General features: G+C 50.5%; 1 protein-coding gene across 1 annotated transcript; it reads right to left on the bottom strand.

Annotated features, from left to right (window-relative positions):
- Window positions 1–6,514: 6,514 nt before the first annotated feature.
- On the bottom strand, window positions 6,515–8,599 carry LOC146761532 (inositol 1,4,5-trisphosphate receptor-interacting protein-like 1). Its single transcript, XM_085542079.1, has one exon. The coding sequence runs from the start codon at window positions 8,505–8,507 to the stop codon at window positions 7,314–7,316; it is 1,194 nt and encodes a 397-aa protein (XP_085398205.1). The 5' UTR covers window positions 8,508–8,599; the 3' UTR covers window positions 6,515–7,313.
- Between the last annotated feature and the right edge of the window lie 3,601 nt (window positions 8,600–12,200).

Here is a 12,200-nt window from a genome sequence, read left to right as displayed (position 1 = left end):
GGATCAAGAAATAGCATGGTTAACAGGAACCTATGTCACTTTCTGGATTACTTCCTTCATTATGCTACAACAGAATGGTGGCACATGTGAAGGGCTGTATAGAGAAGGAAGACAGGAGTGTTACTTTGGCTTACAGATCAACACTTTTTACTTCTCTCTCCAGTTAAAAGCATGGGAACATTTACTGTCTTTGGCCTAGCTGGCGGTTTTTAGTTGCTTTGGATTTGCTTAGTTGCTACAGAATTTTGGATGAATGGGAGGAAAGTCAGCTGCAATGACATGGGTTTACCCTGCCTTAAGTCAGATTAATGTATTTGTGTTACTTTTCTTCCTTGCCGATGTCAGTGCCAGCTCTGCAGAAAAGGGGGTCCTGGCCATGCCTTCACCATGAACCCAAGTTACAAAGCCCCAAATTAACGTCTAATGAACACAGTCAAGCTTAAAGCTAGCTTCTGCAATTGTTAGTCTCAGCTTGCCATCCACCGGTGTTCCAAAGCTGATGCATTAGTTTCACCAAAAGAAGGGCACATACACCACTAGTTTTGTTTGGTTTTTAATTTTTTTTTAATTTTTATAATTTTTTATAATTTTTTAAAATTTTTATGAATTTTCTAAATTTTTATTAATTTTTTATTAATTTTTATTAAATTTTAATTAAAACATATATATCGAGGAAACATCGATGTATATGTTTTAATAATATGCGTTTTCTGATCTACATTAACTATATTTAAGTATTTAACTATATTTTCAGTGTGGACAAAGATGATTCTTCTTCACTCCATGTGGTCCCGGCATCTAAAAGGCATATGTAGAAATGCCGGTGGCTACCAGGATATGGGTCTAGCTGTCTCTGTCTCCTGGCTGCTCGGATAGATGTCTTCATGGTCTTGCTGTACTCCAAACGCTGCCTTAAGTAAGCAGCTTCTTTTGAAATCCATCAGATGTAGCCTGCGGTAGCGGCTGTTTCCCAAAGAAGTCTCTGCTGCATCGCATCTCTGCGGCCTCCTCGTGCTTCTGCTATCAACAGCCCCTGCCTACTCAAAGGACAGGAATGTGTCCAAGTCCTCTTGCTGTACCCTGAGCCTGAGCTCAATCCAGAGGACTCTGCAAGAGGTGGTTGTCAGCCGGAGCTTGCAGAAGCAGACGGAGGGCCTCAACTCGCGCTGCACTGTTGACAGTTGAGGCATAGCTACCCAGGCTTCTGTCACCAGTTCCTGGAACCAGGTTGCAGTTTTCTCCATATCCTGGAGAGTTTGTATAGGAGGCTGAGCATCTTCTCTCTCCCCAGGTGGTCCTCAGGGTGGTGAAGGAAGGACAGTGTAGTCTCTCACCAGCTGCTCCCTTGTGCATATTCAGTTCAGCACTCTGGCTACCGCACCGTTGGTTTGTTGTGGAGAAAACATTTGGGAGCAATTCCGACTGCCTGCTGAGTGGTGTCTTCTCCATGTCCAGAGTGCTCGTCTGTAGGACAAGTGGGCGTCTCTCATTTCCAATAGAACAGCAGGCCTGTGAGCCGATCTTGCAGCTCCCACAACTCCTGCAGTGCCTGCTCATAACTGTCTGGATCTTGCACCAGGTGCTGGAGGAGGTTGAGCGGTCGGGACGCTCGGAATTCCTGCGGCAAGATGATCTCCGCAGGCACATCCTCATTTCCTATGAGGAAATGGTTCAGGCATTTCTCCTCCACACAGCAGCACAGGTAACGCAAGATGTCATCCATCCGCTGCAGGAAATAGCTCCCATGCCAGCTTTTCAAAGGGATGGCAGTCAGGAGGTGCATGAGCACTGTCCTCAGCTGGTAGGGAGAAAAAGTCTGTCCCGCCAGGATGTGGGCACCCACTTGCACATATGTGAGGTTGAAAGTGTTCCACTGGTCACGGGTGGCTATGTGCTGGAAAAACTTTGCCTCAGCCACCGCACAACTCTGTGGCCAGGTTGTGCTGGGGGTAAAAGCAGCCTCTGTCTCCTGGCTGCTCAGAAAGATGTCCGTATTTTCTTGCTGGACGCCAAACACAATCTCAACAACGCAGGCTGTTTTGTGGATGTCTGTCAGATGAATCCTGCAGGAGCGCCCGGACAGCATCACATTCATGCTGCACGTCTCTGCCTCAGGCATGTATTTCCAGGCACGTGTGATCAGCACCTGGAACCATTGGACAGTCTTCTCCACATCTAGGTAGGCGTCCTCGCAGAAGTCACGTAGTAGGCTGGGGTGCTGATTTCCCAGCTCTTCCTTGGAGGTGTGGAGGAAGCACCGCATACCCATCTCCGGCTCCCTCCCGCACGTGCATTCCAGATCTACGTGGATGCGGGAGTTCCTTGCTGGCAGCTCCCCTGCGGCTCCCAGATCAAGGTGGAAAACGTGCCCACGGGGGGCCGACAGGGGCACAAGCAGGCAGAAGATGGGTTCCTTCTCAGGGGGACACCAGCCTTCATAGGCACTGCCCACCCCGATGGGGCGCTCTGGCACCGGAAAGAAAGTATCTGACACCAGATACTGGCATAAGTTGATGAGGCGACCAAATAGGAGGAGTATCTGCTCACAGTTGTCTCGATGAATTTGGTCTGGCCAGAGCGCATCAGCCTGTTGCTCCTCCTGCTGCTCCTGCTTACTGATGGAGCTCTCCTCATCACTGATGTCTTCTCTTCTCTGGAACTTTTTATAGATCTTCCACATGAACCAGAGAAAAAGGAAGAGAATGCAAAGAACACTGCAAACCTTCCAGTAAGGCAACACAGAGAAGAGCAAGGCTTGAATATCCACCCTGCTCTTCTTCAGGTTGCTCTCTTCTAATTGCGGAAGCGGAAGCGGAAGCTTTTCCATCCGCTTTCGCAGAAACACCTCACGCATGCGTTCAAGAAGGTTGCAAACCTTCCGGTAAGGCAACACAGAGGACAAGGCTCGAATGCCTATCCAGCTCTGCCCCAGGTTCTCTACGTGCTGCCACTGAAGTGTCATCTGCTCTTGCAGAAACACCTCACGCTCACGCATGCGTTCCAGCGTTTCTGCGTCCAACTCATCACCAACGAAAGCCACTGTCAGCGCCAACAAGGCGAAGAAAAACGCCAAAGCCATGATCTGGAAGAGATGAGAGAGGGGAGGTCAGTGGGGCTGGGTGGGAGCTCGAGCACGGCTGGGGGAGCGGGTCCAGGAGCCACAGCCCCTGGGCTCAGGTAGGAGCGGGGCCGAGGGAGCTGGGAGGCAGCGGGGGCTGAGGCCAGCGCCGCTGCTGGCTGCCCAGAGAGCCGCTCACAGGCTCCCCTGAGCGCTCGCTGCCGGCACTGCAGGCTCCCAAACCCCTCGCGGGCCGCAGGTCGCGCCCGGCCCAGCACAGCCTTCCCCCTGCTGCTGCACTCACCGCTGGCCCAGGCCAAAGTGGAGCAGCGCTGCCCGCTGCTGGCCTCGATGCCAGCGCCGCATTGTGACGCGCTGTGCCGTCACAGACGCCCCATCCCCACCCTTCGGCCCCACCCTTCGGCCCCCCCTCAGCTGCCCTGGGCCTCCATGGCCGCGGCATCGGCCCTGTTCTGAGGCGCGTGGCCGGACTGGATTTCCTTTGTTTCCCTCGGGTTTTACTGCAGAGAAAGCAGTTGGCTTCATATGTTGTGCTACCCTAAGGGGCGATTACAGATTAAACACGTCTTGTTCTTAACCTGACTTTTTTGGTTGCATTTGCTTCAATTTCTTCAGTTTTTGTTGATGCAATATTCTTTTCATTATCAGGTCCGCTTTAAATCTCAAACTTTGTCCACTCTTGACTTCTTGACTCAAGAGAGGGATCTCTGAGACGAGTGTGTTTCTGCCTGTCTGCAGAGCAGTAAATCAAGTGGGCCTGTCCATCTTGAGCCTTGTCTATGTTTTTCTGAGTTCCCAGGGCCTCCCTTAGGTTTGCCTGCAGTTAGACTAGTTTTCACCAATTCTTTTACTCCTTTAAGGGATCACGACAGACTAAATAGCACACATTATGGGCAACTCTTAATGAGTATGACTGGATATTCCAGGATCTGAATCAGAACTGTAGTCTCTTGTTTATGTGAATCTTTATTCAATGTAGTTTTAAAATTTTCTTAAATGGCGTTAATTGGAGTAAACAATTCTGATCTTAATAAGCAAGTTCCTGAGACCGGGGAATGGGAGATTCCCCTTTAGTCAGGGAAGAGGTGGTCCGTGAGTGCCTACGAAACATTAAGGTCCATAAATCCATGGGACCTGATGGGGTGCATCCGCGGGTGCTGAGAGAGCTGGCGGAGGTTGTTGCTGAGCCTCTCTCTGTAATCTGTCAGAGGTCTTGGAGAACTGGGGAGGTGCCTGAAGGCTGGAGGACGGCCAATGTCACTCCAGTCTTCAAAAAAGGGCAAGAAGGAAGACCCGGGTAACTATAGGCCAGTCAGCCTCACCTCTGTCCCAGGGAAGGTGATGGAACAGCTTGTGCTGGATGCCATCTCCAGACGACTGGGTGATAAGGAGGTTATCAGGAGTACTCAGCATGGGTTCACCAAGGGGAGGTCGTGCTCGACCAACCTGGTGGCCTTTTATGAAGATGTCACTAGCTGGGTGGACAGGGGGAGGGCGGTAGATGTAGTCTGCCTTGATTTCAGTAAGGCTTTTGATACTGTCCCCCATGACATCCTTATAACAAAGCTGAGGAAGTATGGGATAGATGAGTGGACAGTGAAGTGGGTCGAGAATTGGCTGACTGGCAGAGTGCAGAGGGTTGTTGGTGGTGGTGCGGTGTCTGGCTGGAGGCCTGTAACTAGCGGCGTCCCCCAGGGGTCTGTACTGGGTCCGGTCTTGTTCAACATCTTCATCAACGACCTTGATGAGGGGATAGTGACCACCCTCAGCAAGTTTGCTGATGACACGAAGTTGGGAGGATTGGCTGACACGCCTGAAGGCTGTGCTGCCATTCAGCGAGACCTGGACAGGCTGGAGAGCTGGGCAGTAAGAAAGCGGATGAGGTTTAACAAAAGCAAGTGTAGAGTCTTGCACCTGGGTAGAAATAATTGCATGCACCAGTACAGGCTGGGGGAAGACCTGCTGGAGAGGAGCTCTGCAGAGAGGGACCTGGGCGTCCTGGTGGACGACAGATTGACCATGAGCCAGCAGTGTGCCCTTGGAGCCAAAAAAGCCAATGGCATACTGGGGTGTATTAAAAAGAGCGTGTCCGGCAGGTCGAAGGAGGTGATCCTCCCCCTCTGCTCTGCCCTGGTGAGGCCTCATCTGGAATACTGTGTCCAGTTCTGGGCTCCCCAGTACGAAAAAGACAGGGATCTCTTAGAAAGAGTCCAGCGGAGGGCCACTAAGATGGTGAAGGGCCTGGAGCATCTCCCCTTTGAGGAGAGACTTAGGGAACTGGGTCCGTTTAGCCTTGAAAAAAGAAGGCTGAGAGGGGACTTGATCCAGGTTTATAAATACCTGAGGTGTGGGAGCCATAGTGGTGAGGCTGGTCTCTTTTCAGTAGTGCGTGGGGATAGTGCTGTGGGTAATGGGATGAAAGCACAGCATAGGAAGTTCCGCACAAATGTGCGGAAGAACTTCTTTACAGTGCGGGTGACGGAGCACTGGAACAGGCTGCCCAGGGAGGTGGTGGAGTCTCCTTCTCTGGAGATATTCAAGACCCGCCTGGACGCCTACCTGTGCGACGTGGTGTAGGGAACCTGCTTTGGCAGGGGGGTTGGACTCGATGATCTCTAGAGGTCCCTTCCAACCCCTACAATTCTGTGATTCTGTGATGTATATTGCTGACAAGAATTGTATGGTGGTCTTACATAAAATCTGAAAACCAAAATTTCTTCCCTCTTAATGGCTGTTAAATGATTCTTGGGATCAAGAAATAGCGTGGTTAACAGGAACCTATGTCACTTTCTGGATTACTTCCTTCATTATGCTACAACAGAATGGTGGCACATGTGAAGGACTGTATAGAGAAGGAAGACAGGAGTGTTACTTTGGCTTACAGATCAACACTTTTTACTTCTCTCTCCAGTTAAAAGTATGGGAACATTTACTGTCTTTGGCCTAGCTGGCGGTTTTTAGTTGCTTTGGATTTGCTTAGTTGCTACAGAATTTTGGATGAATGGGAGGAAAGTCAGCTGCAATGACATGGGTTTACCCTGCCTTAAGTCAGATTAATGTATTTGTGTTACTTTTCTTCCTTGCCGATGTCAGTGCCAGCTCTGCAGAAAAGGGGGTCCTGGCCATGCCTTCACCATGAACCCAAGTTACAAAGCCCCAAATTAACGTCTAATGAACACAGTCAAGCTTAAAGCTAGCTTCTGCAATTGTTAGTCTCAGCTTGCCATCCACCGGTGTTCCAAAGCTGATGCATTAGTTTCACCAAAAGAAGGGCACATACACCACTAGTTTTGTTTGGTTTTTAATTTTTTTTTAATTTTTATAATTTTTTATAATTTTTTAAAATTTTTATGAATTTTCTAAATTTTTATTAATTTTTTATTAATTTTTATTAAATTTTAATTAAAACATATATATCGAGGAAACATCGATGTATATGTTTTAATAATATGCGTTTTCTGATCTACATTAACTATATTTAAGTATTTAACTATATTTTCAGTGTGGACAAAGATGATTCTTCTTCACTCCATGTGGTCCCGGCATCTAAAAGGCATATGTAGAAATGCCGGTGGCTACCAGGATATGGGTCTAGCTGTCTCTGTCTCCTGGCTGCTCGGATAGATGTCTTCATGGTCTTGCTGTACTCCAAACGCTGCCTTAAGTAAGCAGCTTCTTTTGAAATCCATCAGATGTAGCCTGCGGTAGCGGCTGTTTCCCAAAGAAGTCTCTGCTGCATCGCATCTCTGCGGCCTCCTCGTGCTTCTGCTATCAACAGCCCCTGCCTACTCAAAGGACAGGAATGTGTCCAAGTCCTCTTGCTGTACCCTGAGCCTGAGCTCAATCCAGAGGACTCTGCAAGAGGTGGTTGTCAGCCGGAGCTTGCAGAAGCAGACGGAGGGCCTCAACTCGCGCTGCACTGTTGACAGTTGAGGCATAGCTACCCAGGCTTCTGTCACCAGTTCCTGGAACCAGGTTGCAGTTTTCTCCATATCCTGGAGAGTTTGTATAGGAGGCTGAGCATCTTCTCTCTCCCCAGGTGGTCCTCAGGGTGGTGAAGGAAGGACAGTGTAGTCTCTCACCAGCTGCTCCCTTGTGCATATTCAGTTCAGCACTCTGGCTACCGCACCGTTGGTTTGTTGTGGAGAAAACATTTGGGAGCAATTCCGACTGCCTGCTGAGTGGTGTCTTCTCCATGTCCAGAGTGCTCGTCTGTAGGACAAGTGGGCGTCTCTCATTTCCAATAGAACAGCAGGCCTGTGAGCCGATCTTGCAGCTCCCACAACTCCTGCAGTGCCTGCTCATAACTGTCTGGATCTTGCACCAGGTGCTGGAGGAGGTTGAGCGGTCGGGACGCTCGGAATTCCTGCGGCAAGATGATCTCCGCAGGCACATCCTCATTTCCTATGAGGAAATGGTTCAGGCATTTCTCCTCCACACAGCAGCACAGGTAACGCAAGATGTCATCCATCCGCTGCAGGAAATAGCTCCCATGCCAGCTTTTCAAAGGGATGGCAGTCAGGAGGTGCATGAGCACTGTCCTCAGCTGGTAGGGAGAAAAAGTCTGTCCCGCCAGGATGTGGGCACCCACTTGCACATATGTGAGGTTGAAAGTGTTCCACTGGTCACGGGTGGCTATGTGCTGGAAAAACTTTGCCTCAGCCACCGCACAACTCTGTGGCCAGGTTGTGCTGGGGGTAAAAGCAGCCTCTGTCTCCTGGCTGCTCAGAAAGATGTCCGTATTTTCTTGCTGGACGCCAAACACAATCTCAACAACGCAGGCTGTTTTGTGGATGTCTGTCAGATGAATCCTGCAGGAGCGCCCGGACGGCATCACATTCATGCTGCACGTCTCTGCCTCAGGCATGTATTTCCAGGCACGTGTGATCAGCACCTGGAACCATTGGACAGTCTTCTCCACATCTAGGTAGGCGTCCTCGCAGAAGTCACGTAGTAGGCTGGGGTGCTGATTTCCCAGCTCTTCCTTGGAGGTGTGGAGGAAGCACCGCATACCCATCTCCGGCTCCCTCCCGCACGTGCATTCCAGATCTACGTGGATGCGGGAGTTCCTTGCTGGCAGCTCCCCTGCGGCTCCCAGATCAAGGTGGAAAACGTGCCCACGGGGGGCTGACAGGGGCACAAGCAGGCAGAAGATGGGTTCCTTCTCAGGGGGACACCAGCCTTCATAGGCACTGCCCACCCCGATGGGGCGCTCTGGCACCGGAAAGAAAGTATCTGACACCAGATACTGGCATAAGTTGATGAGGCGACCAAATAGGAGGAGTATCTGCTCACAGTTGTCTCGATGAATTTGGTCTGGCCAGAGCGCATCAGCCTGTTGCTCCTCCTGCTGCTCCTGCTTACTGATGGAGCTCTCCTCATCACTGATGTCTTCTCTTCTCTGGAACTTTTTATAGATCTTCCACATGAACCAGAGAAAAAGGAAGAGAATGCAAAGAACACTGCAAACCTTCCAGTAAGGCAACACAGAGAAGAGCAAGGCTTGAATATCCACCCTGCTCTTCTTCAGGTTGCTCTCTTCTAATTGCGGAAGCGGAAGCGGAAGCTTTTCCATCCGCTTTCGCAGAAACACCTCACGCATGCGTTCAAGAAGGTTGCAAACCTTCCGGTAAGGCAACACAGAGGACAAGGCTCGAATGCCTATCCAGCTCTGCCCCAGGTTCTCTACGTGCTGCCACTGAAGTGTCATCTGCTCTTGCAGAAACACCTCACGCTCACGCATGCGTTCCAGCGTTTCTGCGTCCAACTCATCACCAACGAAAGCCACTGTCAGCGCCAACAAGGCGAAGAAAAACGCCAAAGCCATGATCTGGAAGAGATGAGAGAGGGGAGGTCAGTGGGGCTGGGTGGGAGCTCGAGCACGGCTGGGGGAGCGGGTCCAGGAGCCACAGCCCCTGGGCTCAGGTAGGAGCGGGGCCGAGGGAGCTGGGAGGCAGCGGGGGCTGAGGCCAGCGCCGCTGCTGGCTGCCCAGAGAGCCGCTCACAGGCTCCCCTGAGCGCTCGCTGCCGGCACTGCAGGCTCCCAAACCCCTCGCGGGCCGCAGGTCGCGCCCGGCCCAGCACAGCCTTCCCCCTGCTGCTGCACTCACCGCTGGCCCAGGCCAAAGTGGAGCAGCGCTGCCCGCTGCTGGCCTCGATGCCAGCGCCGCATTGTGACGCGCTGTGCCGTCACAGACGCCCCATCCCCACCCTTCGGCCCCACCCTTCGGCCCCCCCTCAGCTGCCCTGGGCCTCCATGGCCGCGGCATCGGCCCTGTTCTGAGGCGCGTGGCCGGACTGGATTTCCTTTGTTTCCCTCGGGTTTTACTGCAGAGAAAGCAGTTGGCTTCATATGTTGTGCTACCCTAAGGGGCGATTACAGATTAAACACGTCTTGTTCTTAACCTGACTTTTTTGGTTGCATTTGCTTCAATTTCTTCAGTTTTTGTTGATGCAATATTCTTTTCATTATCAGGTCCGCTTTAAATCTCAAACTTTGTCCACTCTTGACTTCTTGACTCAAGAGAGGGATCTCTGAGACGAGTGTGTTTCTGCCTGTCTGCAGAGCAGTAAATCAAGTGGGCCTGTCCATCTTGAGCCTTGTCTATGTTTTTCTGAGTTCCCAGGGCCTCCCTTAGGTTTGCCTGCAGTTAGACTAGTTTTCACCAATTCTTTTACTCCTTTAAGGGATCACGACAGACTAAATAGCACACATTATGGGCAACTCTTAATGAGTATGACTGGATATTCCAGGATCTGAATCAGAACTGTAGTCTCTTGTTTATGTGAATCTTTATTCAATGTAGTTTTAAAATTTTCTTAAATGGCGTTAATTGGAGTAAACAATTCTGATCTTAATAAGCAAGTTCCTGAGACCGGGGAATGGGAGATTCCCCTTTAGTCAGGGAAGAGGTGGTCCGTGAGTGCCTAGGAAACATTAAGGTCCATAAATCCATGGGACCTGATGGGGTGCATCCGCGGGTGCTGAGAGAGCTGGCGGAGGTTGTTGCTGAGCCTCTCTCTGTAATCTGTCAGAGGTCTTGGAGAACTGGGGAGGTGCCTGAAGGCTGGAGGACGGCCAATGTCACTCCAGTCTTCAAAAAAGGGCAAGAAGGAAGACCCGGGTAACTATAGGCCAGTCAGCCTCACCTCTGTCCCAGGGAAGGTGATGGAACAGCTTGTGCTGGATGCCATCTCCAGACGACTGGGTGATAAGGAGGTTATCAGGAGTACTCAGCATGGGTTCACCAAGGGGAGGTCGTGCTCGACCAACCTGGTGGCCTTTTATGAAGATGTCACTAGCTGGGTGGACAGGGGGAGGGCGGTAGATGTAGTCTGCCTTGATTTCAGTAAGGCTTTTGATACTGTCCCCCATGACATCCTTATAACAAAGCTGAGGAAGTATGGGATAGATGAGTGGACAGTGAAGTGGGTCGAGAATTGGCTGACTGGCAGAGTGCAGAGGGTTGTTGGTGGTGGTGCGGTGTCTGGCTGGAGGCCTGTAACTAGCGGCGTCCCCCAGGGGTCTGTACTGGGTCCGGTCTTGTTCAACATCTTCATCAACGACCTTGATGAGGGGATAGTGACCACCCTCAGCAAGTTTGCTGATGACACGAAGTTGGGAGGATTGGCTGACACGCCTGAAGGCTGTGCTGCCATTCAGCGAGACCTGGACAGGCTGGAGAGCTGGGCAGTAAGAAAGCGGATGAGGTTTAACAAAAGCAAGTGTAGAGTCTTGCACCTGGGTAGAAATAATTGCATGCACCAGTACAGGCTGGGGGAAGACCTGCTGGAGAGGAGCTCTGCAGAGAGGGACCTGGGCGTCCTGGTGGACGACAGATTGACCATGAGCCAGCAGTGTGCCCTTGGAGCCAAAAAAGCCAATGGCATACTGGAGCGTGTCCGGCAGGTCGAAGGAGGTGATCCTCCCCCTCTGCTCTGCCCTGGTGAGGCCTCATCTGGAATACTGTGTCCAGTTCTGGGCTCCCCAGTACGAAAAAGACAGGGATCTCTTAGAAAGAGTCCAGCGGAGGGCCACTAAGATGGTGAAGGGCCTGGAGCATCTCCCCTTTGAGGAGAGACTTAGGGAACTGGGTCCGTTTAGCCTTGAAAAAAGAAGGCTGAGAGGGGACTTGATCCAGGTTTATAAATACCTGAGGTGTGGGAGCCATAGTGGTGAGGCTGGTCTCTTTTCAGTAGTGCGTGGGGATAGTGCTGTGGGTAATGGGATGAAAGCACAGCATAGGAAGTTCCGCACAAATGTGCGGAAGAACTTCTTTACAGTGCGGGTGACGGAGCACTGGAACAGGCTGCCCAGGGAGGTGGTGGAGTCTCCTTCTCTGGAGATATTCAAGATTCGCCTGGACGCCTACCTTTGCGACGTGGTGTAGGGAACCTGCTTTGCCAGGGGGGTTGGACTCGATGATCTCTAGAGGTCCCTTCCAACCCCTAGAATTCTTTTAATGCACAACTGTTGCTTTTCATTGCTCTGACATCCCTTAAGTATTTAGTATAAATCCATGTACTGTCATCCACTTCAAGCACAAGTGACTGAAAATGCAACTGTCTTTCCCCTTTAGATGGATCTTTGAACTAAGCAACTGAGTGTGTCAGAGGACCTCTCCAATTAAATTTACCTTTCTATCTCTAACAATACTGCAAAGATTAGACCTGGTTAGCAATTTAATTTTTTCCTATCCATTTCTACCATTTTACCCACATGGAGGGCAATAAACATTTTAGTTGAAAAAGCATATTAGTTGCATAGATAAAAGGCATCTTTTCTCATTGTGCTCTTGTCTGGAAATGGTTTGTTGATGCCTGCTGGCCATACATTTAGCCCTCTGATGCTGCTATTTAATTTTCCACAGCCTCAATTTAATTCTGCTTAATTCATCTGTAGCCATTCTGTTGGCAGCAAAACTCTGCTCTGAAGTGAGTGTGGGTTTGTAAACAAAACCCTGCTGTGCATACTGGGCAACAGGCATACTGTCCCATTCCTGTTGGTGAGTAATGCTGACTGTTTAAATGCTTCCAGCAGTTACACGTTTTCCTATTTGTAACGAGGTAGAAGAAAGATTGTCATGGATTTACATAATTTACTCATTTACCTTATTCTGAT

Source organism: Coturnix japonica, chromosome 3 (assembly GCF_054131305.1).
Source record: "Coturnix japonica strain WE chromosome 3, WE-NBRP24, whole genome shotgun sequence".
NCBI classification, from domain to species: domain Eukaryota; kingdom Metazoa; phylum Chordata; class Aves; order Galliformes; family Phasianidae; genus Coturnix; species Coturnix japonica.
Note: the sequence above shows the minus strand (reverse complement) of the source record. Positions and strands in the feature narration are given on the sequence as shown.